The sequence below is a fragment of the Periophthalmus magnuspinnatus genome, chromosome 16 (assembly GCF_009829125.3).
Source record: "Periophthalmus magnuspinnatus isolate fPerMag1 chromosome 16, fPerMag1.2.pri, whole genome shotgun sequence".
NCBI classification, from domain to species: Eukaryota; Metazoa; Chordata; class Actinopteri; order Gobiiformes; family Gobiidae; genus Periophthalmus; species Periophthalmus magnuspinnatus.
This window is the reverse complement of record NC_047141.1, coordinates 17,675,243-17,703,062: the sequence shown is the minus strand read 5'-3', so window position 1 is coordinate 17,703,062 and position 27,820 is coordinate 17,675,243. Positions and strand designations below refer to the sequence as shown.

Sequence of the window (27,820 nt, the reverse complement as noted above, 5' to 3'; positions counted from 1 at the left end):
GTTTGAAGCACATTTAACAAGTTCATAAATTATCCCGTTGAGATATCAGCTTAGATTAATTTTACAGGATGAAATCAGTCCAAATGACGTTTGTTTTAGAATGCAAGCACCTACACAATGATTTTCGGTCATGCACAATTTAAAATCTCTAAAGGTCTAAGATTTATTAAAGTACAAGACCTCATTAACGTCTATACAACTAAGCCTGAGGCCACAATATTCAAATCAACACAATAGGAGCTACAGTGAGTGGAGTCATAAATCTGTCAGTGCACGGGCAATCTCCACAGTATCACCTTTCATTTCTCTGTTTTTAATGCTGTGAACTGCAGAGCCAACCAGAACTGCCAGAAGCCCCCTGACTTACTTTTACATGAACAATAATAACACAACTCCACTACAGTTAGTTTTATTGTAATGTGGGAGGCTGCATGGGAAACCACCAGAGGTGAACGAACAATTGTTCTATGAGCTGATTATTGAATCCAAATTTGTTCTGGATGACTCTGTTATTATCTTTTTTTTTTTTTTTTTCTAGATTATTATAGAGCGTAATACTATGTTTTTTTCTAAATGAGCAGAAATTCAGTTTTTGCTACCCTAAGGCCAATGACTGTATTGTGTAGAAGCCTACGTCATCACACATGACAATGCTCCATAAGGACAATATAAAAGCATGATACAAAACTGTACACAACAACTTGACAAACCTGGTGCGAGGTGCAGTAGTTTCATTAGCAGGATACATGCTGATTGTGTTGTAATAGAATAGAGTGACTTGACGTGGAGAACAAAGAGAGGGGAGACACAGAGCACGAAAAACAAAAGTGAAACTTAATAAAACATGTTAATGCATTGTTTTCAGCGAATATAGCATTTTCAAAGTAATAAAAGATAAATGATGATCTAAATATAAAAACTTCTTTTAACAAAAAAATCTATTGCACAACCAGCTGCTTGTAGCTTAACCGCACATACACTCGTTGTTGTTTAGTTTTTGCATTTTGCATACTATATTGGTAAAACAAAGCTCTAATGAAGATCTACTATATATTAACATAAATCCTAGTCAGTTACTACTATAAAATCCCATAGTTTAATATTTCATTGACTGATATAATTTGAGGTAGTGACATAATGTGTTCCCTTTTGTTTTGGCAATATCACAGGTTTGACTGATTGACTGTACTTGTTGTATATATTGTAAGCTCTAAATAATTTACATCTTGTATTTGAAGTACAGTATATACACATTACGCTTCATTCAAAATACACAGCACTTACATCATGTTTTGTATGTACTTTATGGCCATGTTAACTATGATGATTTCATTGGCTCACTGCTGCTGCTGCTTTTTGGAGGAAACACGTCAAACTGAGCGCAACAGTGACACAATTAACTGGTTAAATCAGGTTTTCCTAAATGAACTTTTCCTCATCGTTATATTTTTACAGGGATCCTTCACGGAGCAGGACTGTGGCAGCTCCCAAAACAGCTATACCTGCCCATAGAGGAGAAGTCAGCCCAGGCCCCCAACAGCCACCTCAAATATGTCTGGTAAGGAACTATGTATGTTCATGTTACAAGGGGAATGTTTAACTTCACTGTAGCCCAAGGCCTGAACAAAATAAGTGTTACAGTGTTTTTAAGCGCAATTTCTTCCCTTCAGTCAACCAGAGGGTCCCTTTCAAAGATGCATCCTATTGCATTACACTTTATTCAGTGTACTGTTGGCTGATTACTTGAGTACCTTTTGTTCAACACAAAATAGGTTTGTACTTTTAATGACTTTTACCTAAGCATATTTCATCCCTTCTTTTACCAAATAAATGCCATACGTACTCTAAACGCCATGGCCTAAACACCATTCTATTGAAGTGATCCATGTGTTCCCCCCTTTGCTTTACTTGGGCCTTCTCCAGGATCTGCTGCTCTTTCTCATCCGTCCCCTGCTCATCATTTCTGCTGTCTTGTTTAAGAGAGCCTTGGAGGGATCATTATTCGCCATGAAAAAACATGGAGAAATCTGGAGTGTAGTGTGACCCTGGTCCACAGATGGTAGCCAGGCTGCCCTCTCTGCTTCTTAAAGAGCCATGTTAAAAGGTTTTTGTAAGCACTGTGCCAAAGCCGCCAGCGAACGCTTGTTCTTGTTGTTTAAATATGAGTTTGTCCAGAGATGGAGGATGAGGAAAAACACCTTTCCTTTTCTAGGAGCTGGAACCATATTGGAAAAGGCTGTGGCAAACAGAGCATTCTGTATACCTCAACAAATACTCTCATAGTTTACTGCATTATGAAATAGTAGCTCCTCAATGGGTCAAATACTGATTAAAGAAGGCCTCAAGAGTTTTGGTCCACATAAAGCACTGCTAGTTCACATTATGCCCATAGATGTGGTGGAGACAGCTTATTTTGATCATAATAACATGGATACACCACATATTTAATGGCACTGAATGCAAATAAATACATACTAAAACATTAATATTTAGGCTCCTGCCACATAACTTCTATTGATAGACACTAGATCCACACATGATCCAGACTCGATAGCACCTTTTCATCCTGGCACATCACATGTACATGTATGTGATGCATATACCATGCATGGTGAGATAGCTTGGGACATTGTCTTTTTCTTTTCGAAATAAAAATTTGTAAAAATATATAATGGATGACAGACAGTTAGATCATTCCCATATGAGCCATATATACGTGTCTCATAAACACTGATGAAAATAACCTTAAGTAAATGTTATTTTTGATCATCTTCCGTACATTGGAAACTTGTACCATTGACAAACTTCATAAAACATTAGCCCAAAATCCAGCCTTACTCTTTCCAAGGATCTGGATGTACGCTCTCCCAGGGACACATTATAAATATGTCCACATTTACACATGGCGTCTCCGAGAGGTTATCAATTAATTTTCCACCGTCGCATTTGGTTTCCATGACTATAAAACATTTACCCCTAATAGTAGTCTGTCAAAACAGGTGATGAATACGCACAAATTTCAAAGTCCATTTTTCTTTCAGACATTCCCTCTTTACTTGTCATCACGGCAGAGGTTACTGTGTGCTAATGTAAGAAGAGAAAAAAGGATAGAAATATATGTATGCTGAGATAATGCTCCCCTGTGGCTTTATTCGTGGTGCGTTCAAGTCAAACTGGTTTCCATCAAGCATCCATCAATTATTTTTACTACTACAGGTAGCGCTGACGCTGGAAAGGTTAACACTGAGCAGAGGCGCGGTGTCCCAAACGCCTCTCTCACTCCCACATGCGCACTTCACACACACCTGCCGCCAGTGTAAACAAACTGTCACGGCCTCCCATTCAACATAATAGGAACCACTCCGAACATATACACATCTAAATTACAGGATGTAACAGCCGCCTCTGTGTCCGTCACTGTAGATGGGGGAGGCAGAGGGATGTCCATATGCTTTAGCACTACGGCTCTCTCAGTCTGATAGCAAGAACAAATATTATGTATACCTGATTATTATTACTAAGGCTGTAGTCCTTTAGTCAAGTAATCGATAAGTGGAGTCTTGGTCAACCTTTTTTTTGGGTTTTTTTTGTCACTAATTGTTGTTTTAGGATGTGGGAGTGGATCGTTTAATCTGCCATTTCACTTGCTAACACCCTTAATTATTACATATTACTACCGTGTCTGTTGTCATCTGTCATCCAATCACAGCGCAATCTTTGTCAGTCAATCAGCCTCTGTTGAACGTAAATACACTCTCTCCCCCCGTCCCGTTTCAGCCACGAGCCCCGACTGCCCTTCATCCCGTCTCCACCGCAGCTTGCGCTAACATAGCTTCTCCATCTCCTCCTCTTCATCACCACAAACCATAACCTTCCTTAATTGAATCTCTGAAGTTTAAGCACCAGCGGCTGAGTTGTTGAAGCGTTTGGATTGGCAAGCGAATGGCGCATGTTTGTGGTTTGATCCCCGTACAGACCATTTCATGCAATTGTTGTGTCTTTGGGCAAGACACTTCGCCCACTGTGCTTCTGTAAGAATGTGGTGCGTGAGATGTTGAGAGCTGAGATGAGTGCAGTTTGGCAGGTTCTCTTCTGTCGGTTTAGCTTGGCGTTACACTGCATTATTCGTTCACTACTGCACCAGGTAAAACGCCCAAAATGTGTGTTATATAAATCAAAAACATTATTATTTATAGCATTGTTATTTAGTACAGACTGTTCTTTGTCAGATTTCACATTTGTTTTTCATTTAGTGAAGGTTTTAGAAAACATAGGGAACTCGACTGAGTAGTAGTAAAGTATTATTTTAGCTTTTGTCATTAACTTTACGTACTGCAGCAGGACCCAAAACTTCCCTTGTCCTTGGAATATAATAGCAACCACTCCAAGCATATACATATCCAAATGACAGGATACAAGTCACCACATGTAGCCACTTGTGCACAAGACTGTAGCTGTGTGGTCCAAACTCAAGGAGAACGTGTCCCACTCAAAGTAGGACGTTTGAAATTACACTGCGCATGTAAATTAAGCTGGTAATTCATGCAAAGGCCTCGGGTATTTTAAATATAGATTTACATGAGAGAAGTAAAAACATTACAGCAGAGGAAGTGAGGCGGCCATTCATGAGCCAAGAACAAAAACAGTTTAAGTGGTTGTCGGCTGTCACTCAAAGCACACAAGAGACTTTTCAGACCTAAACCGCAAGGAAAACTTCAACACTTTGTGGACTGGAGCAAATGTTATAGATTCCCAAAGTGGCTGTTTTATGTAGTTTGAAATCATATGTGGTATGTAGATTAAACGTATGTAAAGACTTTGGGCCGAACTCACCACTGTCAAGACATTTCAAACTGGGGAACTTCTAGTTAGGGGTAAATACTCTACCCACGTACCCAAAATTGTGGAAACCAATTAATCATTTAATTTGAAATGTCCCATTGTGTTTTAAATTTAAAACTAAAACATACAATACAATATACTGCAATAAAATATATATATTTTATTTATTTTATAACAGATAAGAAAAAAATTTTGAGCTTATAAATTGTTGATCATATATTCAAAACAAGTGTGTATTTTTGTAGTGCTTTCTGCATTTTCTGAAAATCTTTCTCATGTTGCTGAGACAGTAGGATAAAACAATTAGATATTGTAGCTTTTTACATTTTGAATGTCACATACACATACACACTTATACCATTTTGTTAAGATGTTGTAATGTTGCACCTGCACCTAATAACTACATCATAATTATGATGCAGTCTGAGTTAATATAATACCTTAATCTCAACAAACGATTTCTTTATTATGAAGTCTTTCTGTGGTTTATTAAGGTTTTTAATAGTAATTGTTAATTATAAAGTGTATTTGATCCCTCCTCATCCCTGTCTAATAAACCTCCTGTCTGTGTTCAGGAAAATGCTGCAGTCACTGGGCCGGCCAGAGGTGCACATGGCACTGGAGGTGACCATCGTGAGCGGGTCGGGGCAGGAGCACGCGGGCTGCCTACTCCTCACTTCAGACGTCCTCTTTGTCGTCAGTCTGAGCGAGGACACACAGCAGCAGGCCTTTCCCATCACAGAGGTAACCGCAATGCTCACAAACGAGGGACAGGTCTGCTAATGCTAACGCTAACCTTTATCCTCAAATGGGTGTCCCGTAGGTGGAGTGTGAGCAGGACCCAGGTCAAAAGGGTGAATTGACTCTCACCTTACAGCAGCAGACAGTGACCAGTGACCCTGAGGTATGACCCAGACACGCAACACCAGCCAGATATGAGCTGAAGACATGACGAAGAGCAGATCTGGTTTAGAGTTACTTTTCTCATAATACAAGACAGATGCTTGTGTTTTCAAATGACAAGATATGTGCTTTATGTTTGTTGGTGAAAGTAAGACAATTATTGGCAAAGTGAAATCTATTATTTATAATCTTTTTTTTTTTCCTCTCTTTTTATCACATTACAGTCAGAATTTCTTGATCCCAGATATAAGTGGTAGCTACATTTACTTGTATAATTAAAAGAAAAAAGTACTTTGCAGACTTTTACTGTTAGTTTAGTAATATATTTGACAGTGTAACAATTCTCTCACTTGATTTGGTTTTGGTTAATCTTCCCATTGGGAGTAAGTCTAAAAGTGACAAAAGCTTATGCAGACCATATTGGAATGTTTTTGTTTGTTTTTTTAATATATTTTCAGATTTTATGGTCTATACTTATCCTAAATACCAGAAGTAATTCATTATTTAATGTTTTGTGCATTGAATTACAGTTGTTTCAAATTATAAATCAGATGTATTTCTTGGTACTCTTACTTCAGTAAATTGTTTGGCTGTGGAGATAGCAGACCATCTCATAGTTGCTTGTTCCTCCTTTGCTCAGAGCGACGGTGTGCGTGAGCGTCTTTCGGAGCAGCAGTACAAACGCCTGGTGGACTTTGTGAGCCGCTCATGTCAGTTCCTGGCCCCATCCAGCACCTCTCTCCAGCTGCAGCCCGCCGTCAGCCTCGCCAAGCCCCCGCCCTCTGTCACCAAGACCTACCGATACCTGGTGGACCCCGCTTTTGCCAAAGTGTTTGTCAGTAAGTTCCACACGGTCAAGAACAAAGCCTTAAGAATTGGATTTCACTAAGTTGAAGACTTTTTTGTGTAATTTGTCCCCATTTGGTACCTTACCTTGATGTGCCCTGTAGAATGCTAGTAACATTTTAAAACAACTCTGGATTTGCTTATTTTTGTCTGTGAAGCAACTGTAAAACACTATCGTAAATACCCACATGGTCATTAGACTCCTGTGTAATCTTTATACGTTTTAGTTTTATCCTCCACATTTTACCGTGTCATCTTTAAACATTGAGTCACAAACACAATGTTTGTGTAATTGCAGTGCGCATTTTTTTTGGTCTATATGTAAAATCGGCTGAACAATTTTTAACTACAGATTTATTAATGTTTTTACAGCAATTGTGAGCTTTTTCCTCAGAATATTATTAAGACTACTTTGTAAACGTGTCTAGTTTATATGTATATATAAGAGTTCAAAAGCAAAAACAGATTTCTCTGTTTTGAAAGTTTGATGGCAGTAAAATAGATTTGGCTTTTGGAAATATTACTATACTAAGTGTAAACTGCAAACCTCCAATCAATTTTTCAAACTTACATGTTTTTGCAAATGAACTCTTCATGTAATATAATATACAGAGTTAATATAGAGAGAGAGAGATCTCAAAGTTAAAACATAGAGGCCTTAACGTTGTCGTTTTGCATTAAAAAAAATGGGAAAACTGTATTGAGGGAAGTAATGTTGTTATGACACTGGTCGTGTATGATGTTTTTGTAAAATATATTTGTTTTCACACAAAGTGGTATTATATCCAAATAGGGGTTGTAAAGCACACTATTTCAAGTCCACATGTATTTATCCTTACTAAAATATTTGTGATTGAGATACAAAGATGAACACTATGAAAACTACTGATTATTAGACACATTACATTAAGTGACATACTTGCATAACAGAAAGTCTATGTCCCATGTTCACATGATGGATAGATCTAAACAGGGTGCACCATAGTAATTGAAATTTGAAATACTGCGATCATATGTTGGCACATAAAATATTATTATATAAATAAATAGAAATATTTACATATTTTTGACTGGATCTTGCTAAACTCAAAGCAAAATGCAAATATGAAGCCCACACAGAGTAGTATTAATTATCAATGAGAAATACTGTGCAGGCCTGTTGACTATCGTCACCTATGTCTTTGAATATTTTAGGCTGCAATGGACCAAGTGTGTGCTTTAGTGTTAAATGCAGCTTTTGGATCTGACTGAAATGCTGCACGGTCTCTTTCCTCACTGTAGCTGTCCTTGTTTACTCTGTCCTCCTCCAAGTCTGTCTGATGCCAATGTAAAGTGCAATATTATCAAAATGTTGATTGACGCCCCATGTACCAGCTGTCAACCAAAATGTTTGTAGAGATGATGTAAGTTTAGTTTCTCAAGAACACTGAAAGTCGTTACTCTTGTTGCCAATCCCTGATGATGCAAATGTTGGTTAATGCCTTTTTATTGTGTGAGACTAATGGCTTTGTAAATGGATAATATATGAGAGAATTGTTTTAATAAAAATAATACTATGAAACTGATTTGTTTGGCAAATTCACTCAATGCTGTCACCTCTACAAGTACATGAGTGGAATGGTCACAGAAGCAGCAAAACGTTATTTCAGATGGATCAAAATGGGAAAAAAAAATAATGTGGCAACAACTAATCTCAAGGAGGGATGGGCAACATTTGGGCGCGTCCCAATGAAAATATTGATAGAGAAATTCCGCTGCTGTGCCAAGGACGCTGCCTGCTCAGCTCTTGTTATCTTGGGCTATGTCATCGGAGGACAATTATGGAATTCGGAAAAGGACAAAAACATTAGAAGTCCTGATCAGTCAAGTGCAAAGGAGAGTCTCAGCATTAGTAAAATTGTGGCATACAGCAAAAAGGCCCAATTTCTTTTGCACATATGAGTAGAAGATGAAATACTTGTTTTATTGCCTCACCAGAGTGACGTGGTGAACAATCTGATCTCCTTCTTAAACAACTTTGACTATGGAGACATTGCGATGGACTCTGAGCCTCAAAGGGCACATCTGTTTAATGGTCCAGCTGCTCTGAGGTGGTTGCGGGACCACCTCAGCATGTACTGGTTCAATATTACACTCATCCTGTGGCAGTTCAACTCCAGGGTTAAGCAATGTACCACCAGGCAGTGGACAATGGCCTGTTATCATGTGGTAACAGCTCCTCCCCCCCTCCTGTGGCTGGTGTGCTGGCTCTGCCTTTGCCTAAGGACTCCACCAAACCTACTTCTACTAAAATGTCTAGGAAAAGGAACTCCAGGGTGACCAAGTCTCACAATCCAGAGGCCAAAGACTCTGGAAAGAGGCCTCTAGAAAACGCAAAATGGTCGATGATCAGGTCCCAGCAAAGGTCCCCACTCCCCTGAAAGAACCACCGAGGGCTCTGTCTCTGTTTAAAGACAAGATGTGGTTTCAAGTCAAGAGAGAGCTCAACACCGATGACTCTGCTATTATCAGCGCTGCGCTCAAACGAAGAGTAGGTTTACTATAATATTCAACTTATATTTAATATGACTTCATAGCTTAAGAATTGCAGGCTTTAATCTTAACAATTCCTATTCCAATTTCCTAGTGGAATAAGTTGTCAGGCTGAACAGGCCAAATATCATGAACAAGCTCAAATCAATGAAAGTGTTCTCAGAGTTTTGTGTCCTGGTCAGTATCAAAGGAAACCTCTAAATACAGAAGTGAGTAGAACTTATTTCAGACATTTATGATTCATTTGCTGAGAACCAGTATGGACTAACATTTCTTTTTGGTTTGTCTCTCCAGTATGTGTTTCAGGACTGCAGTGCATGTCCGACCCCCAAAACAGGTAATTTATCAAAGCTCTGTCTGTATATTACAGCTATAGCCACTATGTAAAGACCAACATCTTTATATTGGGCTTTTGTCACTAACAGTGTTTTTCTTCATTTCAATTGAGTTTTTTGGTCCAACTCAGAAGAAAAAAAAGACCTCTGATAATGAAGAAATGAGAAATATTTGTTGTCTGTTTAAAATGCTCTACTGAACAGACATGGACACCATCTTTGTCCTGGCATTCCATTACATTAAATAGCATTAACTTACTTCGCCGTCATCGTCATTATTTCAAGGTATAAGACAACAAATAAAAAATGAAGATGACAAATCAAGAATTTAGCTAAAAGATTGTGTCAGTTTTTGGAATTTTCTAAAAAACACAAAATACCAAACCAAAAGGACCTAACACAGAACAGTATTGTGTCAAAGACCGCCTCTTGGTAATGACTGGCCACAGTGATCAATGATTCATGTATTTGAGTGTATCTGGGCTCGAACCACATGTTAGTACTGAGCAAGTTATGCGTTTGGAATAGTAGTCTGGTGTGTGTTATTTCGTGAAGAGTGCATATATCTATATATGTAAATATGTTAATTAAACTGCACCACATCAGATTTAAAATAAAAGACTAAGAAAGCATGATTGCAGTAATCCTGGTTTGAGGCAATCGTTGTCAGACGTTGCCTGTAGCTTCACACATGATAGCGAATGGCATCTAAGTACGGTACCCATGTAAATTAAATGTTTTAGCAATTCCAGACACAACAATCAACAGGCGTTTAAACCTTATTTATAGAAATAATATTCCAGATTATAGGACATGTATACAAATAATATTGATCAACATGTCATTACGCTACACATATATACAACTATGTCCTCATTCGTTTCAACAACTCTGGAGACTCTTTTCTCTTTGTTTATCAGTTGCTCTTTGGTGTTATTTTTGGGGTCACTTAATGTTAAAAGGCTTCACTCCCTCTGCAATAAGAATAACAGTTACAATAGGAACACACAGAAATACCATATCGCTGAAAATGGCTGACTCACTGCTGGATCTGTGGCGCTGCTGGCTGCTCGTCCTGGAGCGGAGTGACAGTTGTTTTTGACTCGGGACTGTCCCAGCTGATCTCACACTACAGGAGGAGTCTACAAAGGGACAATGAAAGAACTATTCAGATCCTTCTCACAATGTGCCTTCATATGCAAAGTTGTTCATTACAGTTGATTTTGAACAGTAATTTCAAGTACATTTTCTTCCTTAAATGGTACGATGAGATTACTTTGACAAAAACTAAGTAAAAATTAGGTATTCAGTATGTTCAGGTTTGCATTATTTTTGAATGCTCATGTGTCCAAGTAATTGAGAGTAACATATTCCAAATAATTTAAATATATACTTACATACTTTAAGGCTACACCACTCATGTGCATAACTTTGCATTATACACTGCCTGGACAAAAAAAAAAAACAGTCACCCGCCAAAAAAAAAAGGTCACACAATCTAATATTTCGTTGGACCGCCTTTAGCTTTGATTATGACACGCATTCACTGTGGCATTGTTCCGATAAGCTTCTACAATGTCACAAGATTTATTTCCATCCTGTGTTGCATTATTTTTCACCAAGATCTTGCATTGATGGTAGAGTCTGACCGCTGCACAAAGCCTTCTCCAGCACATCCCACAGATTCTCAATGGGGTTACCTATTTGCTTAGTTAAACCCAGGTTAAATCCAGGTGATATTGTTTTGGCCAGGCAGTGTATTAAACATCACATTTAACAGTTTAAATCTTAAAAATGTTTTATCTTTTATCATTGTACCTTAAGCACTCTCTTATTGAGTCTAAATCTTCTGTATCTACACATTTTCCACCTATACTTTATCGGAGGGTTGTTAAAAGTAGGTTTCCTGGCTTCTTGCTGTGAACTGTCCACACACAAATCTGCTTCTCTCACCAAGACGCAGTGATGATGTCCATGTGTTCCTCACTGTCAGATCACATTAAAACTTCATTCTCCCTACACCTCAGTTCTGCGCTCTCTCCCTCCAGTGCCTGCGCCTTAGACCTGTGTTTCATGCTTCATTTAGGGGCTCGATATAACTCCCAACTTTTGCCCAGTCCGTAGACACTTATGGACAGGTTGAATGGATATTTTGGCTTGCATTTGAGTTAATGAGAAAGTGAGAGTAGTGGTTTGACAGAACTGAAGCTTAAGCTGGCAGTAAGGAAATTTACATTGGACTTAACTGTGGGAAAATGTTTAATGCGATTTCAATATTTTTGGCCCAAAAAGTGTCCGTTTTACTCACCTGAAATAGTGGAGGAGGCATCCAGCTGATTCTTCCTCTTCAACAGGATCTCCTCTCTCTTCAGAGCTGCCATGTACTTAGAGTAGGACCATGTTAACTAAAAGGAATGTACAATAGTATATTATTATTGTGGTAATAGTTTAGTAGTAAGAAAAAAATTTAAATCATTTGTATGTGGATGGTATGAATACAGAACATTTTGAGCTTCAGGCCAAGACAACACATTTTTGGACAATTGTGGAATGTGAAAGAGCTAGAGGAATGGGCTCTGTATTGGTATTTACACTGTAAATTACTGTATTGGTATTTATTAACACTTAATTCACTCTCCAAGTACTTCTCATCTTTATTGTACAATCAAACATGTTCTGAACCCTTAGAAAATCAAATGTCTTCTACAGAATAGTGCAAGTCAAATCTAACTCGATGTAAAAATGCTCCAATTAGAGGCTACAGTTGCTCCCCTGTTGGACTTACAGCACTGAGCTTTCTCAGGTATCAGAGAGAATCTTTTCATTAGTTTTGGCTCCGCTGTGAGAGACACAATGTTACACAAACATGTCTATAATGTTTGGTCCCTTTAGGAATATAATACTCGTACTTACAGCCTGAGCTGGAGTGAACTGCAACCTGCTCTGGGTTTTAGTCTCTCTGTAGCCACTTTTCTCTTCATCTGAAAAGTCTTCATCATTATCCTCCTCATCCTCATCTCTGAGGCTGGACTCTTGCTTTTGCTGCTCTTCCTGTAAAAAAATAAGTTCAGCCCACTACTCTTAACAATATATACAGTATTAAATTTTATTTAACATTTTGTATTGTGTTAAATAACTTTTAGCCAGCCATTGTCAGCGATGCAAAAGTCATATCCAGGCATGAGCCGGTTGTGTTGAGAGAGAAGTGGAATCACAAGAAAAGTGACATCACAGAGTCAGATAACACGATCTGTCTGGATTAGATAAAACTTTCATGAATCCACTGAGCATCTTAATTCTACTCCATATAACTGCTCCCACAAGTGGGTGAAAGTATTCACCTACAGTATTTACGTCTATATTGAAGAAACACAGTATGATGTGAAAATTAAGTAAGAGTAAGTAAATGTACGAGTACAAGTACAAGTAGGAGACTCTTTACTTCCGTACAAATCTCTAATATTGTATACAAAAGTTTACTTTATATACAGTGTATATGTTAAAGGAAGATATGTAAGTAGGTAGATTATGGGTACTACGTCTAAGCTTAGAGGCTCAAAGATTCAACACTAGACACAAAAGACAAGAAGTCTTTACTGATGTATAGATAGCGATTGCTCTTACCAATGCCATCCTCGCCTCCTCTTTTATGCTCTCTTGTGCCCTCCTCTCTTCCCCATCTCCTCCTTTTCCACACTCATTTGTGCCCTTCTCTTTGCCCTCACCTGTCCCTTCCTCTCCTCCTCTTCACTACCTTCCCCTTGTCCTCTTCCTTTTCCCTTACCAGTGCCCTCCTCTCCTTCTCCTCCTCTTCCTCCTCTCTGCGTCTCTGTCGTCGAACTCTGGCTCGGTGTTTGAGTCTTTTCTGCTCCAGCAGTGGCAGCAGCTGTTCTTCTCGAAAACTGCTCCGGAGATCCTGAAACTCGGGCCAGAACCTCAACAGCTCACTAAAAACTGACGTCTGTTGAGGGGAAAAAAAAACATAGCAAGTTGTCCATTATTATTAAAGAAACACTTGTTGAAGGTGTATTTAGTGCATCTTTCTCTTTGCATAATATGACCATAACCAAATGACAGACAAATGTCCAGTTTAGTTAATGCTACAGTAATAATAATACTTGCTTTCTGCAAGTTTCACGATGAATACAAATAATCCATGACTAAAAACACAGTGCAAACGTTTGCTGTTTTAATAAGTAATGTTTGGCCGTCAACGACAGATTTGTTGCATTTGGTGGTTAATGATTTTTGGGTTTTTAAACTTTTCACATCAAGCAACTAAGGTGGTCTTTCTAGTACCACCAGGCTCCACTTTAAACCTGTACTATATCAGGTTTAAAGTGGAGCTAAACCAGATCTAAAATTATACTAAACCATAAATGAGATAGTTCTAAATATTAACCCAAAGGAAGACAAAAAAAACTGAATATATTGAAACTACAGTGGACCCTACATACTACCAAAGGAGACCCACATACCAGAGTTGTAAATGTCTCAATGCACCTGCCTAAGTGAGAAAATGTTGGTTCAGTGCCTTCTACAAATGGCATCTAGTTGGAGAAGTCTGATAATCTGAGTCTTGTTATTCATAATTGAGTGAATTGGAAGTGTGACCTGAGCCTCTCTGAAGATGTAAGGTCCCAGTTTGTGGCGGTTCTCCAGGATAGTCTGAGCCTGGTCATGTGGGATGTCGATCTGCAGAGCTGGAGGAACAGAGGAGTTGATGAAGACGCTGATGATGGTTGAGATCTTCTTCTCAATGGTGGCCTGATCGCTGTGTGAGTGACACAGGTCCTGGACATAGACACAGAGGGCAGATAGATCAGGCTTTTCACTGTAAAACCTGGTAGAAATAACAAAAATTAAAACAACAACTCATCCATGGGTTAGACAGTGTGTCTTTAAAACAAATAAATGTTCTCATGTTGCAAAGAACTGTTTTGTAAAAGATGTAACACTCGCACTCTTCTGCAACAAGATATACAAGAGAATATATCCCATTGTCTTTTTTAATTACTTCCAATTATAGGATTAGTGTGGTAATTCTATACTAATAAGCCAACAGAAGACTGTTCAAAATTATTCACTTTGCAAGTCAAGTGTGTTTAACTACTTTGGAACTGAAGAGGTTGCATGTAAGTGATCCAGCAGCAACCTGTACAGCCAGTGTCCAGTGTCGCTCCATGTACCTTGTATCTCTGCACCTCGAGCCAAAAGAGCACATCGTTCTCTAAGAAGTCCCCCTTCAGAGAGACAAAGTGCTGGAACTGCAGACAGGAAGCAGGGTCGAGAAGGACCCTCCGAAAAGACAGGATCTCTTTGGACGAGCACATCCACAGGCCTTCAGACTGTTACATAACACAATACAATGAGTCAGAAGGGGAATCAAGTACCACATCAGAAAATATATAACTGCCACAATGTAATCTACTGTACTAAAGAAGGGCAAAGGCAGTGGAATGAGTTTAAGAAAAAATCCTAGGTTTAATTTCCAAATCTACACTTAAAGGGGCACTATGTAACTTTTGCTCAACTGTTTGTCTCCAGAGATGCATTTTTGCTTTTCCTGGAATGTTCTACGGTAAGACATTACATGCATCTTACATTAATTCAATTACTTTTTTATTGCCTCGTAAAGCCTGAATTCTAGCTGTAAGTAGGAATTTGGCCATACTGTGAAACATAAGAGAACAGTAACATCTCCACAGAGCCGGTGACAGGAAATCAACCATAAAAGTTACAAACTGCATCTTTAAATGAACAAGATGTAAACCAAGACTAAACTAAACCACTAACAGGACGATGCAAAGCTAAACTTTAAACTAATTATCCAACTTTCTTGAACTGACAACAGATAAATGCAAAATACAACTATACCACAATGCAAGAACAATGAGAACGCTACAATCAGTCAAGATAATAATCATAGTTAGTCTAAAAAGCTGCTCTGTGCCAACATTAAGATAACAATCCTTCAAATCATAGTCGTAATTGTCGAAACTCTTCCTGTAATCACGTGAATGGGAAATATCCATGTTTCATATCTCAAGAACAGGAGAACGAGCCTACACCCACACACTGTTGAGGCAGGTTACTGTTGCTTTAATCTTGTTTATCCTGGATTCAATTTGGAAACCGCAAGGCCACAATGGTGTTTGACAGATCCAATCGAAGGAGCCAAGGCATGGAATAAAATCAGTCTTGAAATTTGGCCAGCAAGTGTTTTATATCTCTATTATGTCAGCAACGCACTGATGCTCACAGTTGTGTCTAAACCAGGGCTTAACCAGTTCTGAATTCATTTCCAAAAGATTTCATAAGTGCTTCCATAAGTAAAAAATGCAACTAAAAAACTTAACTAGGCCTAAATGTGCATGAACTTTAAATTCAGCATTAAACCAGGTCTAAACAAGGATTAATCTGGGACTAAATCAGTTCTAAGAAAGGATTAACATGGACTAAATCAGGACTAAGACAACTCAAAATCAGGGCTAAATTAAAAAAGGACAAACCCACCATGTAAGGATAAAATGTGTTCAGTTTTTTTCTGTTCAAGCCAAACAGGAGTAAAGTTTCCTCAGAACTGTGTAAAATTCAGAGGTATATACTGGAGGACATGTTGATACCTGTTGAGCTCTGCACCCCAGTTTGAGAATGGCTAATGGCTTCACCTTACCTGCCAGACTTCTCTCCTTGCTTTGCGTCGATGCCGTCCTTTGCGATTCTTAAAGACCCTGCTCGTTGCGTGAGGCTGCACAGACAGGACAACACCAACACTCAGGTCAGAAGTCGCAAACCGAGAAAAGTAGGATTAACGTAAAGACACTGAACACCACTTGAAGCTATCTCCTATTGTAACCTAGAGCTTTATACCTATGACCTGCACACGAGATTTTCCTCTATCTGAATTCTCCTTTTCTCTAGCAGCTATTCTCTCCTCTCTGGTCTTCTTCACCTCTTAAGTGTCTTTTCCAGTGGTGTAACCCTAGCCCAGCTGCACATCTCATTACTGCCTAAATGAGCGGACGTGGTAAACTCGATCACATAATGGTGTGCTGTGGAGGAATGAATCAGTGGTTTTGGTGTATGGTCCTGGTTCAGGAACCTGAGAGAGAGAGACTGGAAGTGCCTTTAGTGGTTTCTCATGTAGCACGATAATTACACCTAAATAACCATGTCAAAACAGGCTAAAAGTCGGTTATTATCGGTTTTGTTAAGCTGTTAGCTACTGGTTTTGGTTAGCAAGGTTAACCAAAACATTGCCTATTTACTATGCACATAATACAATTTTATATAATATAAATTATGCAATACAATATTTTTTATGCATTCATGTATGGTAGTTTCATTTGGCAGTCTGGTGATTTGTCCCAACATCAACTACTTTATTTTTGATGAAAGTGACAGTAAAACTATCTGACTTTTTTCATCTAAAATAAAAAGTCACAGAGTATGAGCTGTGTTTGGACGACTCAGACAGGCTGAGGGAACTATTCATCTTGGCATTTCATCCCCTGTCATTCTGGACGAAGTGCCAAGGGAAAAGGGAAAGGGAGATCTAATAGTCTCTGCTTTTGGCTTGGAATGCTGAATTAGAAGTTGGTATTAATGTCTACCTTTGGCTTGTCCTTCTGCCTCTGTATGAACTCAGCTGTGGACAGGAAGTCAGGCAGCCATGTTGTCTCTATGTGGCTCCTGACAATGTCCTGGATCTCCATGACAGCAGCGTTCGACAGACAGTCTAGCTTTAACCTCTCCAAGCCTCCAGTCAAACGCAGTATCTGGTGGAAAAAATAAATAAATAGAGTAAAATATCTACATTTTCATATCCTTTGAGCCTTGTAGCAGCCTTTGTAATATGTGCTTCAGATATCAAGATGATAAAGATTTGGGTTTGCACCGACTGTTTAACTGCGCATAGTGGCAGAGTAGTTAGCGTTCTTCTATGGATAACAACCAAACGTGCCAAATAACATGACAACTAAGGACCTTCTGTGTTGACCTTTGTGTTTCTAGGCTGATAGCTCCACACAATTCCCCGCAAATTACAATCATTGAATACATATATGTAGAGTACTATTTCAAACAGTGATATACAGTCTAAGATTCCAGTCTTACCAAAAATGCATGAGAAACATAACATAGACTTCAAATAGCAACCACATGAGGGATATCTGAGGTGGACTTTAAAGTGACCACACTGGGACCCCTGGCTCTTAAACTTGAAAGTCCCATTTGAAAACCTGCCTGAGAAGGCTTCAGCTCCTCTCGTCTCCTCTGTTCCCACAGCCCCTGCTCTCTGCTTTCTGTCTTCAGACTCAAATCTGACCATGTCCAACTATTTATATCTCCTTTATATCTCTTTTTGCATGCGTTCTCTTTCTCATTCTCACACTCTGGGGCATGTCAAAATGAGAACCATGCGTGGCACTGCAGAGGGGAGCAGAGCAGATGAAAGGGGGTCCCATCTCAAACGGGCTGCCTGGCTGAGTGAAGGCATCCCAGGCCAAAGCAGTAAAGCTGTCAGCCTCTTTACATGGCTCACGGAGACGAGATGGAGGAGCAGCTGCCAGTGCCGACACACACTTATAAAGAATAGAAGAAATGGCAGGCAAACAGTAAAGTATTGGTTTGGAGTAGTAACAATGCCATTAGTGGGAAAGTGAACTCACTGCAGAAGTCACAAGTCCTGAATTTGTTTAAATATTGGCTCTAAATATTGAGTCTACAATTGCTTCGCTTAGTTTGATCATAGAGAACAAAATGACGCTTTTTTTCAACATGAAAAAACAATTTGTGTCACAACAACCAGAGCCCATTGTTGCCAAAGACTACCTCATTTCACATTCTGATTGGGAGACTCTAACCAGAGCAGCATCAATGAAAGCCACCCTTTGTCTCGTCTCCAAGGCTTTATACTTGTCATCTCTTTGAGTTTACAACTGTGTGGAGGAATATCATGTACTGTCAGTGTCACCGGAGCTTATCATCTTAGCCTGATTCAAGCCAAACCACACGTCCAATTATTCAAGTGCTTTTAAAAAAAATGTCATCATCAACACCCCCCTGTTCCGCCCCCTAGTGACACCCCATTGTCAGAGCTGTCAGTGTGACGTCTGCACAGTGCCAAAGAGAAATATGAAAAAACTATCTGACCCAGACTTTATCAAAAGGAAATATTAGGAAATTCAGGGCTTACATGTCAAATTGTCCTATCATGAACAACATATGAGCAGACGTGCTACTACCATAAATGTTAACTAATCAATCATTTTATACTGTATATTATTTTGTGTTATGCTCAAATGGCATTTAGCTCTTTGTGACAGTGCAAAGGCCGCAACATAAAATCAGTGATTATTGTACCTCATGCTGTTGGTTGATGGAGGCGGGGCTGTCTGATCCAAAGAAATACTTCTTGTTGAGGTATCTGTTGACGAGGTGAGCTGACCTCTGTTGTCTGAGGGCTGTATCTGTCTGAGGAGTCCTGCGATACTGCTCCAAGTCCAGCCAGCACGACAGGTGGATGCTACGCAGGGGAATACATAGGGCAATTGTTGAAGGAAGTTTGTCTAGTCAAGGTCAATATAATCACTGGTATTTCACTGGTTAAATGAGTGAACTCCTCATGTGAGTCTTATTCAGTTTCTAAATGGATCACAGTTGTACCAGTGAGAGCTATATTATTGATTTGAACACATCTACCTTGTATGTGGGGACACAGATCAAGTTTATAGAATTTAAAATAAAAATCTTATACACTATTTCTTTAAAGGCATAATAATTTGTATAGTTTGTAAAGTTGTATATACAGGCTTTAAATGCATGGCCATAAAAAATAAATCATAAAATAATTTGAGAATATGACGAAATAGCCAATATTTAGCCAATATTTGGTTATGGAGTTGTAATGTCTATACACTTTATCTATTCTAGATAAAAAACATCTTACTCTGCACCATGGTTTTGGAGGAACTTCATGAAGTGTCCGACCTCATGTCTGTGTCGCAGTAGTGAACCTAATCTGTAGCCTTTGTAATCTGAAGATACTTTGGACCAGGATTCAGACAACTGTGGGACTTTGAGTGTGGACGAATACTCAGGAGCAGAAACCACCGATTCGCTTTGCTCCTAAAAGAGAAAAGAGAAAAGTTAACAACAAAACTTGAGTCCTTTAAAAAATGTAAACATGAATAACTTTAAATATTATGATTTTTTTTGTTTTTTGTATTGTATTTAGATCTAAATGATAAGCCTTTTTATAGCTTAGTACAATTATTTTAGAGAGATTTTTTAAGCAATATCCTTACTCAGTTCAAATATGAAGCATATTAAAATCACTTGGAAATATGTTGAATGCAGTCACATAATCTGTTTTAAGTAAATAAACAAGACTAATATTAGAAGATTTTGTCCAATGTCATTTTTTCTGCAGTCTACAATCGCTTCTCTTATTACTATTTGAGTCTTGCCAAGTAATATAGCCTTGGCTGAAGTGCGAGCCAGCCATGTTACTAGGTGATACATAAATATTGGAACGCACATTTTTCACAGTTTTATTTGGGTTAGCTATGGTGCACTTACAATGTGTGTTTACTGACTAATAAATGGGCACGTTTTATGAACTGAGGACCTTTTCAAATTAATATTTAGTGGATGACCTGTTTGAGTCGGCTGCCTGATTCTTCATACAGACTCTGCAGCTCTCTGTACTCCTGAGTGTCTAAACGACGAGTCTCCTCCTGCACTGGGACCTGGGTGAAAGCAAACAATTAAACAATAAGCCTATGTGAAGGAAATCACATGTTTACCAAAATCCAATTCGGAGATAGTTCCCAAAACAATGCCGGGTCTCTTCGGTTCCACTATGGAAACCAATAGCTGGTACTGATAATCTTCTGGTTTTATTCACACATATACTCTGCATATTCTGGGTAATTTTACCATATCTTAGGCCGGGCAATTCCCAAATAAATAATGCAGGGAGTTCTGTCTGCGTTCCCACATGAGCCGGTCCTGGCAAAATGTTATGTAAATTCCCAGGTCAGGCTTAATTTTTTTCTCTTAATCTTTAAATCAAAACAGCCACAAAGCATCAAATTTTGTCCTCTGACTATGACCTATGTCTTTGTTTCAGTTACAAGTCAAAATAAATTACAAAGATAGGATAAAGAAGTGATTTTAATACAGTAAAATTCTGTTATATTCAGCATATATTTTTGTGTCTCTCCACCAAAAAGTGAAAGCATAGGATACTGCTGAAGACTATTGGCCGTGAAGGTGTGGTGGGGTCAGACAGTGGCTGGGCCTGGGAGGGACTCACTGACCAGCTCATGTTCACTTTAACAACATAACTGCTTGTAAACACTCCATCCACGGCACTACAGTCAAGTCTGATTAAATCTGCTCTGCCTGGCCCCGCCAATACCCTTCTATTAAATGATATCATACATTCTCCGGGCATGAAGTAGTCGCGCAATTTACCAGTTTCACCGAGGCGTTTCACTCCACAATGAGATTAGACCTGCCTGGGATATTTCTACACACTTCATGCCGATATCAGGCTTGCATTATTATAATGACTATTACCTTCAGTAACTGCCAATAGTAAAAAGGTACATGTTTGGAGCCATGTACAGCTTTATATCAAATTGGGCATCTGACTTTTCATCTAGCAGCAGAAAGTGAGTACAATACATGCCATATGTGAAAATGCTAGATTATATTACACATGTTTTACCAACGTGAAAGGCTCGTTACTCCATCTAGTAGCAGAATGTGGGATGACACCTATTCATATAACAGACTGACCTGTTGATAGGACTCCTCATCTCTGTTGACCAGTATTGTCCATGGCTCTAGTAGGATATTTAAAGCATGTTCCTCTATGTTGTCAAACAGCTCCTCAAAGGCAGGCATCAGTCTCTCATACACTTTCCTCCTCATGTCCTCATGGATGCCCAGGCTCCTCCGGGCCGAGCTGCACAGGAAGGTGGCGTAGATCAACTGGAGGTGATCAAAAGAAAGGCACAATAAAGGAAGGTCATTGCATTTTCATCATTGATTTGATTAACCTTGCTAAGCCAAAAAATGTTATAACCATGTCATAATAAATGTTCTTAAAGGTGCACAATGTAACATTTCTGATGGAGAGCAGCTGCTTTGCTTGTCTTCATGGAACTATTATGGCATTGTCTGAAATCTTAAGTATGATATTAAACTATCTTACATTTAAGTATAGGCCTGTTTAAATTAAAAAAAATACAGACCTTGAAAAACATGCAAGCTTGCTCTGAGTGGGCTTGCTCCTCCACTGACCTGACTTGTAGCTTGCCTCCATGGAAATAGATAAAGTTTAATAACATTACAAACAGGTGGTGGTAGCCCCTTCACCAGAAAAGTTGCATAGAGCACTTTTAAAAGATTTTGCATGAAAATAATACCAAGAAGGCGATCTTAACTACTGCTACCTGCAAAAATATTTCACAAATCCAGCTGTAGAATGTTATATAACAAGTCCCTAGAGTCAAGTCAGGCACAATATCTTTCCAGCTACATCTTTTTTGTCTTTCCATTTGATTTGATTGTATTTGTTGTTGCAAATTCCACAGACTTCCAGTTGAATCTTCTGGAATTCCTTTTGAAACCTTGACAAATCCCGTACAATTCAGGGATTACCAGCACCTGCGAGAACCCTCATCATCTCATTTTGCAGCTGCCAATTTGCCACATAAACGCCACTCATTTTAACCTGGCTTGGACTTTACGGAAACATCGTCTAAAAGTAATTTGGAATATTCTTGACCAATTCTAATTCTTGTCCAAAGCAGGGTGACATAAGGGTACATAGAGTAGCATGGGGCAGGGATAGGGGGGTCTGAGTCATGTGTTTTATGGTTATTTAAATCTCTCCATTAGGTTTAGGGCGAGACCGCGATTGGCAGGCGATGGTCGAAAAGCAAACATGAGCAGGTGTGTGGGTAAAAGTAACAGAAGAAAATGTCAAAGCCAATCTCTGTTTTATTGCCACAAAATGAATCATATCAGATCAACTGCACGGAAAATAAGGAGAAAGGGCTGTTTCGAGACAAGAAACATTTTGGAGCTTATTTCAGTATATTTTATTTCTTTATTGGAACAATTCGATTTTGGTGAAAGGCTGTTGCACACAGCTCGCAACTCCATCTAGTGGTTGAATGTGGTTTAACACCTATTCATATTAGAAGTCTTGCCATTGTAAAGTTGTAATATTAGCACAGTATTTGTTGAATAATGTATTTAAATGTAATAAGCCAAAAAGAAGAAACAATTTGATTTTGATGAAAGACTTGCAAAAAACTCACAATTCTATCAAGTGGTTGAATATGCTATTATACCTTTTCAGATTCATATTCTAGACACTGTAAAGTTCTAAGAGTACTAAAGTCTCTGTTAATATTGGTTAAATAATGTATTGAAATGTAATATGCCATAAGAAGAAACAAGTGCTATTGCTGTCAATGCTGTGAATCATAATTTTTAAAATGGCTGATAATGGTTACTGGTGTGACCAAACAACAGGACAAAAGATAAATTAATTAAGTGTATTTTTTTACATAGCATTGCCTTAGCATAATACCCGTTTAATTTGCTTGTAGTGGATTTTTTTCTGTTTTAATTATGACTTTTTGACATACCTGAGCCTCCCTTTGAACTCTGTATGGGTCCAGTCCATCTTGGTAAAACAGTTCAAGGTAGTTTTGAAGGTCGCTCCAAAAGTAAATAGCATTCACCCACAACTGGATTTAAGAATCACAATGTTAAATTGAATTACCTTCAAATTAGAGGAACGTAATAGCAACTGCAACCTTACAAATGTCATTAAATGCCAGTACATGATTGAAAGCATGTTGCAAGCCTCAAATGTTTAAAAGGCCTTGTTACCTGATTCCCTGATTGTTCACAGAAGTGTGTAAAGTATAAACCAGCACCATTTTCAACATAAAGAGCTTGGATCATCCTCTCCATTTGTGCAGTGGCCAGTAAGGGTCCTCTGCTGGGACAAAACTGATGAAACACAGAGTAGAAACAAGTGATTGGAGCATGTGGTTTGTCTCAACACTTGCGAAGCCTTACAAGCCATTTGATTATTACTATCGGCGAATATGGAAAACAGATATACACATTGTTCTAATTTAGTTTCCCCTTTCATTGTGTAGTGGTCAGTGTGCAGTACTATCTCAAGAATTGCACTATAAAATGATATGCATTTGCCACATGTATTTTTGACACTAGGTTTGAAAACTTAACTCTACACTATACCATATTGACATGATATAGGCTAATACATTTTTATTAGAGAAGTCAAAATCAATATGGCCAACATTAGCTCTATAACAGTAAATAAGGAAGGGTTCAATGACTGGTAGCTTCAAGTATATTACCTTGAAACCATCAGAGACTGCACACACACACATTTTACAGTAAAATACAGGAAACATATCTTTATAAAATTCTGCCTACCTCATAATGTGTGTAAGGGGAAGTGGACAGGTGTGGATTAGGAGTGTATTGAGGATCAGTTTCATTTCGGTACAGGCTTGTCTGAATGGTAGATGTGGAATTAAAATATGTCCACATTGTTGCATTTTGGGTATCATCCATGTCCTCATAAGCTATACGGGATGTCCAAAACCGTGCAGCCCTGGAGGGAAGGAAAATATGTAAATGACCAATATTTTCAGCCATGAAATGTGAATAGTTTAGCTCACCAGTAGAAGAGCAGAGTGCGAGTGATTTGCGGCAGGACTGTCTGTAGTTTCTCCTGTGTCCAGCAGGAGGAGGTACTGAGGCCCAGCGTAGTGAGAAGCTCCAAGTTCAAACAGGTCTGGCTGCTGCTCATGAGGTACCTGCTTCTCATTAGGGCCAGACACCTAAAGCAAACAGGACACAGTTTTATATTGAAATACATTAGTATTGTGTGCCTTTATTGTTTATTTCTTAAATGGACTGAATGTTGTTTTATCTTATAGTGCAGATAAATGCATCACTGTCTATAAGGTTAAATACATACTCTGTGGTGCACAAAATAAAAATAAAATACAGTTATTAGAGTCTAAGTTGCAAGAGTTTGAGATGGCAACTTTGAATTGCCTGGGGTAACAAACAACCTTCTTCTGTGCTCACTGTCAGCGGCTTTGATGACTCTACTTGCTAAGCTGCACTAAAGACTTTTGTTCGACCTTTTTCATTATTTTATTTAACTGCTCAACATGCGTAAATTGCACCTCAGGGACAAAGTGATACTGATTGAAAGATTTCGACCATCCCTTTTAGTTTACATTGTGGTTATTTTGCTGTTGCTTAGAACATCAGTTCAATCCCCAATTTTTGATTTGTACCCAGCTCTCACACCATCACACTGTAGGCCTGGTACTAACTATAACTTTTTGTTATAACATAGTAATTACTATGTTTGTGTTATAAAAATAAGTGAACATTTTTGACAACTTATTCACCTGTTCTTGCGTTCCCACACCTCTGTCACCTTCATCCTCTCTATATCCATCCACAGGTGCAGCAGTCTCTCTCCCGGTGTCCCTTTTAAAAACTCCTTAAACAAACTCCATCTTTTCCCACAGTTGCCATGCCCATTCTTCCACAGGCCCTGCCTGGCTCCCATCTCATTACTGGCCTTTCTGCTATGGTCATCCCTCTCCTGTGGACCACAGTCTTTGGCAGGTGACCTCAGTTGAACTTTACTCTTGGCGGAACAGTCTATAGCAGGAGGGTCATCTATCTGCTGTTCCTCTGACTTATTACAACTTGTAGAAGTATTTGCTGGGTTGTGTCCACCCATTATTCTTATGGCTGCATTAAGCACCTGTTTGACCAATGTGGCAGCCAGGCACTCCAGCTCAAATTTAGTAGAGTTGTTGATGCAGGATTCTTCACAAGTGTTGGATAAGGGGTCTGTGAGGTTGTGGCTAGGATCTTGCGAGGAAGGAGAGATGGGGTGAGGATGGTCCAACTCAAAGCAGCTAGCAGAACGGCGAATATTTTCGCTAGATTTTGCAAGGTGTGGAAATGAGCCTGCGGGGTTTAAATATTTTTACATATGACAGTCTAATCGATAAATCAATACATTTGTCATTGTGAAGTTTTTTAATTGCTTAATTTATTAAATATAAGATTTTGATTTTTAAATTCAACTGCAAGCTGCCTGGTCAAGTGGGAATCACAAAGAAAGTCAGTTGATAATTTTCATATATTATTAATGAGTGCAGTCTGACAACACGTACCATTTCTTCTTTCACTTTGTGCAGATCTGATCACCTTTCTTTGAACTCTACATTTTGGCTCCCACTGTAGTAACAATTTAGCAAACCTGTTTAAAAAAAAAAAAAAACACACATTGTTTGAATATTTTTATGTTTTATTGGCAATTCATTTATAACAAGGTACATAAATATGGATATTTGTAGAATGCAGTAAACCTGTCAGTATAATGGTAATTTGTAGCTTGTCAGGTTCAGTTTAAGATCTGCTGAAGTGTGGCACCTGTGTTTATGGTGCATGACACAACAGGCCGACACAACAGGCCGACTTAAACAGGAGCACTCTAACTACAATTAACCGTAACACAGAGTTGTTAGTAATATGCAGAATTTCTTCTGTTTAAAGGCTTAAAATCACAAAAAGATTCACATGTATATTCTATATTGTGATTTAAAGATACTCAATGTTGCACCAATAGCATAATGGTACCTGTATTCAAAGTAGAAATCACTTTTGAGGAAGAAGGGCAGCCTCTCTCTCAGGACCCACTTATTGCCTTGTTCTGGGTCCAAACACTATAAACGCAGAGTCACTTCAGACTATCACTATATTAATCACACATTTACTCTTCTTACTTACACACACTGTGTATCCATTGTCTATCAGAGGAGTTTGGATGAGGTCACTGGGGTCACTGGTGCTCAGAAGGTGTAGCAGACCTAATCGAATGTTTTGGGACACGGACTGAGCTTGTCCACTGTCCATCTCAAACAGCCCAGTGTGCTGGTTAAACCACAGGGACTCTGGGAAACACTGGAGATACAAAGGAGAAGAATTGTACAAAGACGTAAAGGAATGTTGTAAACTTTTGTTATTTGCATTACCGGCAGACTCAGAAAATCATTGAAGAAAGAAACAAAGACATTATCTGAAGCAAGGGCATTTTCCTGGAGAAAAGAAGATACATTATATAACCCATTAGAATCGACCACACAAACACTGCAGGTGTTCCTCAATTTAACATTCTTTTTAAGAGAAGTGTTACTGATGGCAGCAAGGACACAGTTCATTTCCCTAACTTTTTCCCTCTGTAAAATCTGAATTTTGTCACTAAAACATAATTTATTTAAAAAAATATAATATTGAATACAATACGCTGAACTGAGCAAAACTGAAAGGCTCTTTTAAGACAGATGTGAATGTACACATTCAGATACAATTACATTATTGTGTAACCCACTGTGTGCAATCCACAATATTTATTGATTTGACCCTTTATATCAAGCTCCCTCTGTGACCTACATGTGTCCTGATCACCAGTTGAGAATCAGGACATTCAGTAGAACTGCAGGGGAGTTGTTTGCAGCAAATTAAAATGCTGTAGGCCTCATGTAATGGTTAAAATTCGCACTTTACAACAATGTGGATTGAAACAATGGTTGTCATGTACCATGTACTATTTCTTTAAAATGTATGTACTCACAAAACCTGCTGCAGTCACACAAGGGCACTCTAGAAGAAATACAAATTTGAAAATGTATTCATTAGATTGTGATCTGTAGAGTCAATAAAGATGAAGTATCAGGCCTTACCTGTGGAGAGAACGCCACACATAGCTCAGGGCACAGAAAAATGACTCAAATATTCTCTTGCCTGGCGCGTCCAGGTAAGCTCTGCACAGACACACTTTGCGAGTGAGAGGTGCTGTAATTACAGACACACTGCAGTTGCTATGGAAGTGGACTCCTTCTCAAAACACAGGGGGGCAGTAAAAGTTTAACTAGAAACTGCTCAGATGAGGCATTGGAGTCCACTTTTCTTTTGGCTACTATTCATTTAAAAGTAACTTCATTAATTCATATTCATACCAATTCACACAAAACTAAACTAAACAAATGCAAGACAATACAATTTAAGAGGTCAATAATTTGTTCCATTTTTACACCATCAGATGGCGCCAAATACCAACAAATGCCAGTGTGAAGGCAGTACCTGGCAATAGCCAGATAGGCATATACTTAAGTGGCACGTTGACTTGAAAACATGTGTGGAATGCAGCTCAAAGTTATGCTGTAGATGCTACTGCAATTTCAATGATTAAAAAA

General features: G+C 38.7%; 3 protein-coding genes across 3 annotated transcripts in view; 1 reads left to right on the top strand and 2 right to left on the bottom strand.

Annotated features, from left to right (window-relative positions):
- The window catches only part of LOC117384187 (intermembrane lipid transfer protein VPS13B-like), a 270,989-nt gene extending 262,855 nt beyond the window's left edge, over nucleotides 1-8,134 (top strand). Inside the window, exons 66-69 of the mRNA XM_033981473.2 lie at nucleotides 1,456-1,558; nucleotides 5,418-5,586; nucleotides 5,666-5,746; nucleotides 6,386-8,134. Coding sequence (XP_033837364.1) covers nucleotides 1,456-1,558; nucleotides 5,418-5,586; nucleotides 5,666-5,746; nucleotides 6,386-6,634 — 602 coding nt within the window. The 3' untranslated portion in view covers nucleotides 6,635-8,134. The remainder of the gene's footprint in view (nucleotides 1-1,455; nucleotides 1,559-5,417; nucleotides 5,587-5,665; nucleotides 5,747-6,385) is intronic.
- LOC117383668 (E3 ubiquitin-protein ligase RNF19A-like) overlaps nucleotides 1-27,820 on the bottom strand; it is an 85,989-nt gene that overhangs the window by 23,034 nt on the left and 35,135 nt on the right. The gene's annotated exons all lie outside the window — the stretch shown is intronic.
- LOC117384186 (regulator of G-protein signaling 22) lies at nucleotides 10,317-26,785 on the bottom strand. Its single transcript, XM_055228080.1, has 22 exons — nucleotides 26,600-26,785; nucleotides 26,355-26,528; nucleotides 26,205-26,290; nucleotides 25,739-25,824; nucleotides 24,956-25,529; nucleotides 24,209-24,370; nucleotides 23,961-24,141; nucleotides 23,382-23,504; nucleotides 23,135-23,236; nucleotides 21,270-21,464; nucleotides 20,120-20,212; nucleotides 19,411-19,589; nucleotides 18,825-18,987; nucleotides 17,075-17,239; nucleotides 16,135-16,254; nucleotides 14,648-14,806; nucleotides 14,073-14,252; nucleotides 13,243-13,419; nucleotides 12,372-12,509; nucleotides 11,767-11,863; nucleotides 10,502-10,600; nucleotides 10,317-10,432 (listed from the first exon to the last, which is right to left on the bottom strand). Exons 1-22 carry the CDS (start codon nucleotides 26,783-26,785, stop codon nucleotides 10,404-10,406), a joined length of 3,468 nt encoding a protein of 1,155 aa, XP_055084055.1. The 3' UTR covers nucleotides 10,317-10,403.

What these genes read in the sequence shown, in the direction of transcription:
- LOC117384186 (XM_055228080.1), bottom strand. Translation starts at nt 26,785, where the DNA reads ATGAACTGTGTCCTTGCTGCCATCAGTAACACTTCTCTTAAAAAGAAT. An exon ending in GAGTTCAAAGGGAGGCTCAG is followed by an intron (nt 21,465 to 23,134) that starts GTATGTCAAAAA and finishes GATCACCTCCAG; the next exon opens with TTGATCTACGCCACCTTCCT. An exon ending in CTCCAAAACCATGGTGCAGA is followed by an intron (nt 18,988 to 19,410) that starts GTAAGATGTTTT and finishes TCCCCTGCGTAG; the next exon opens with CATCCACCTGTCGTGCTGGC.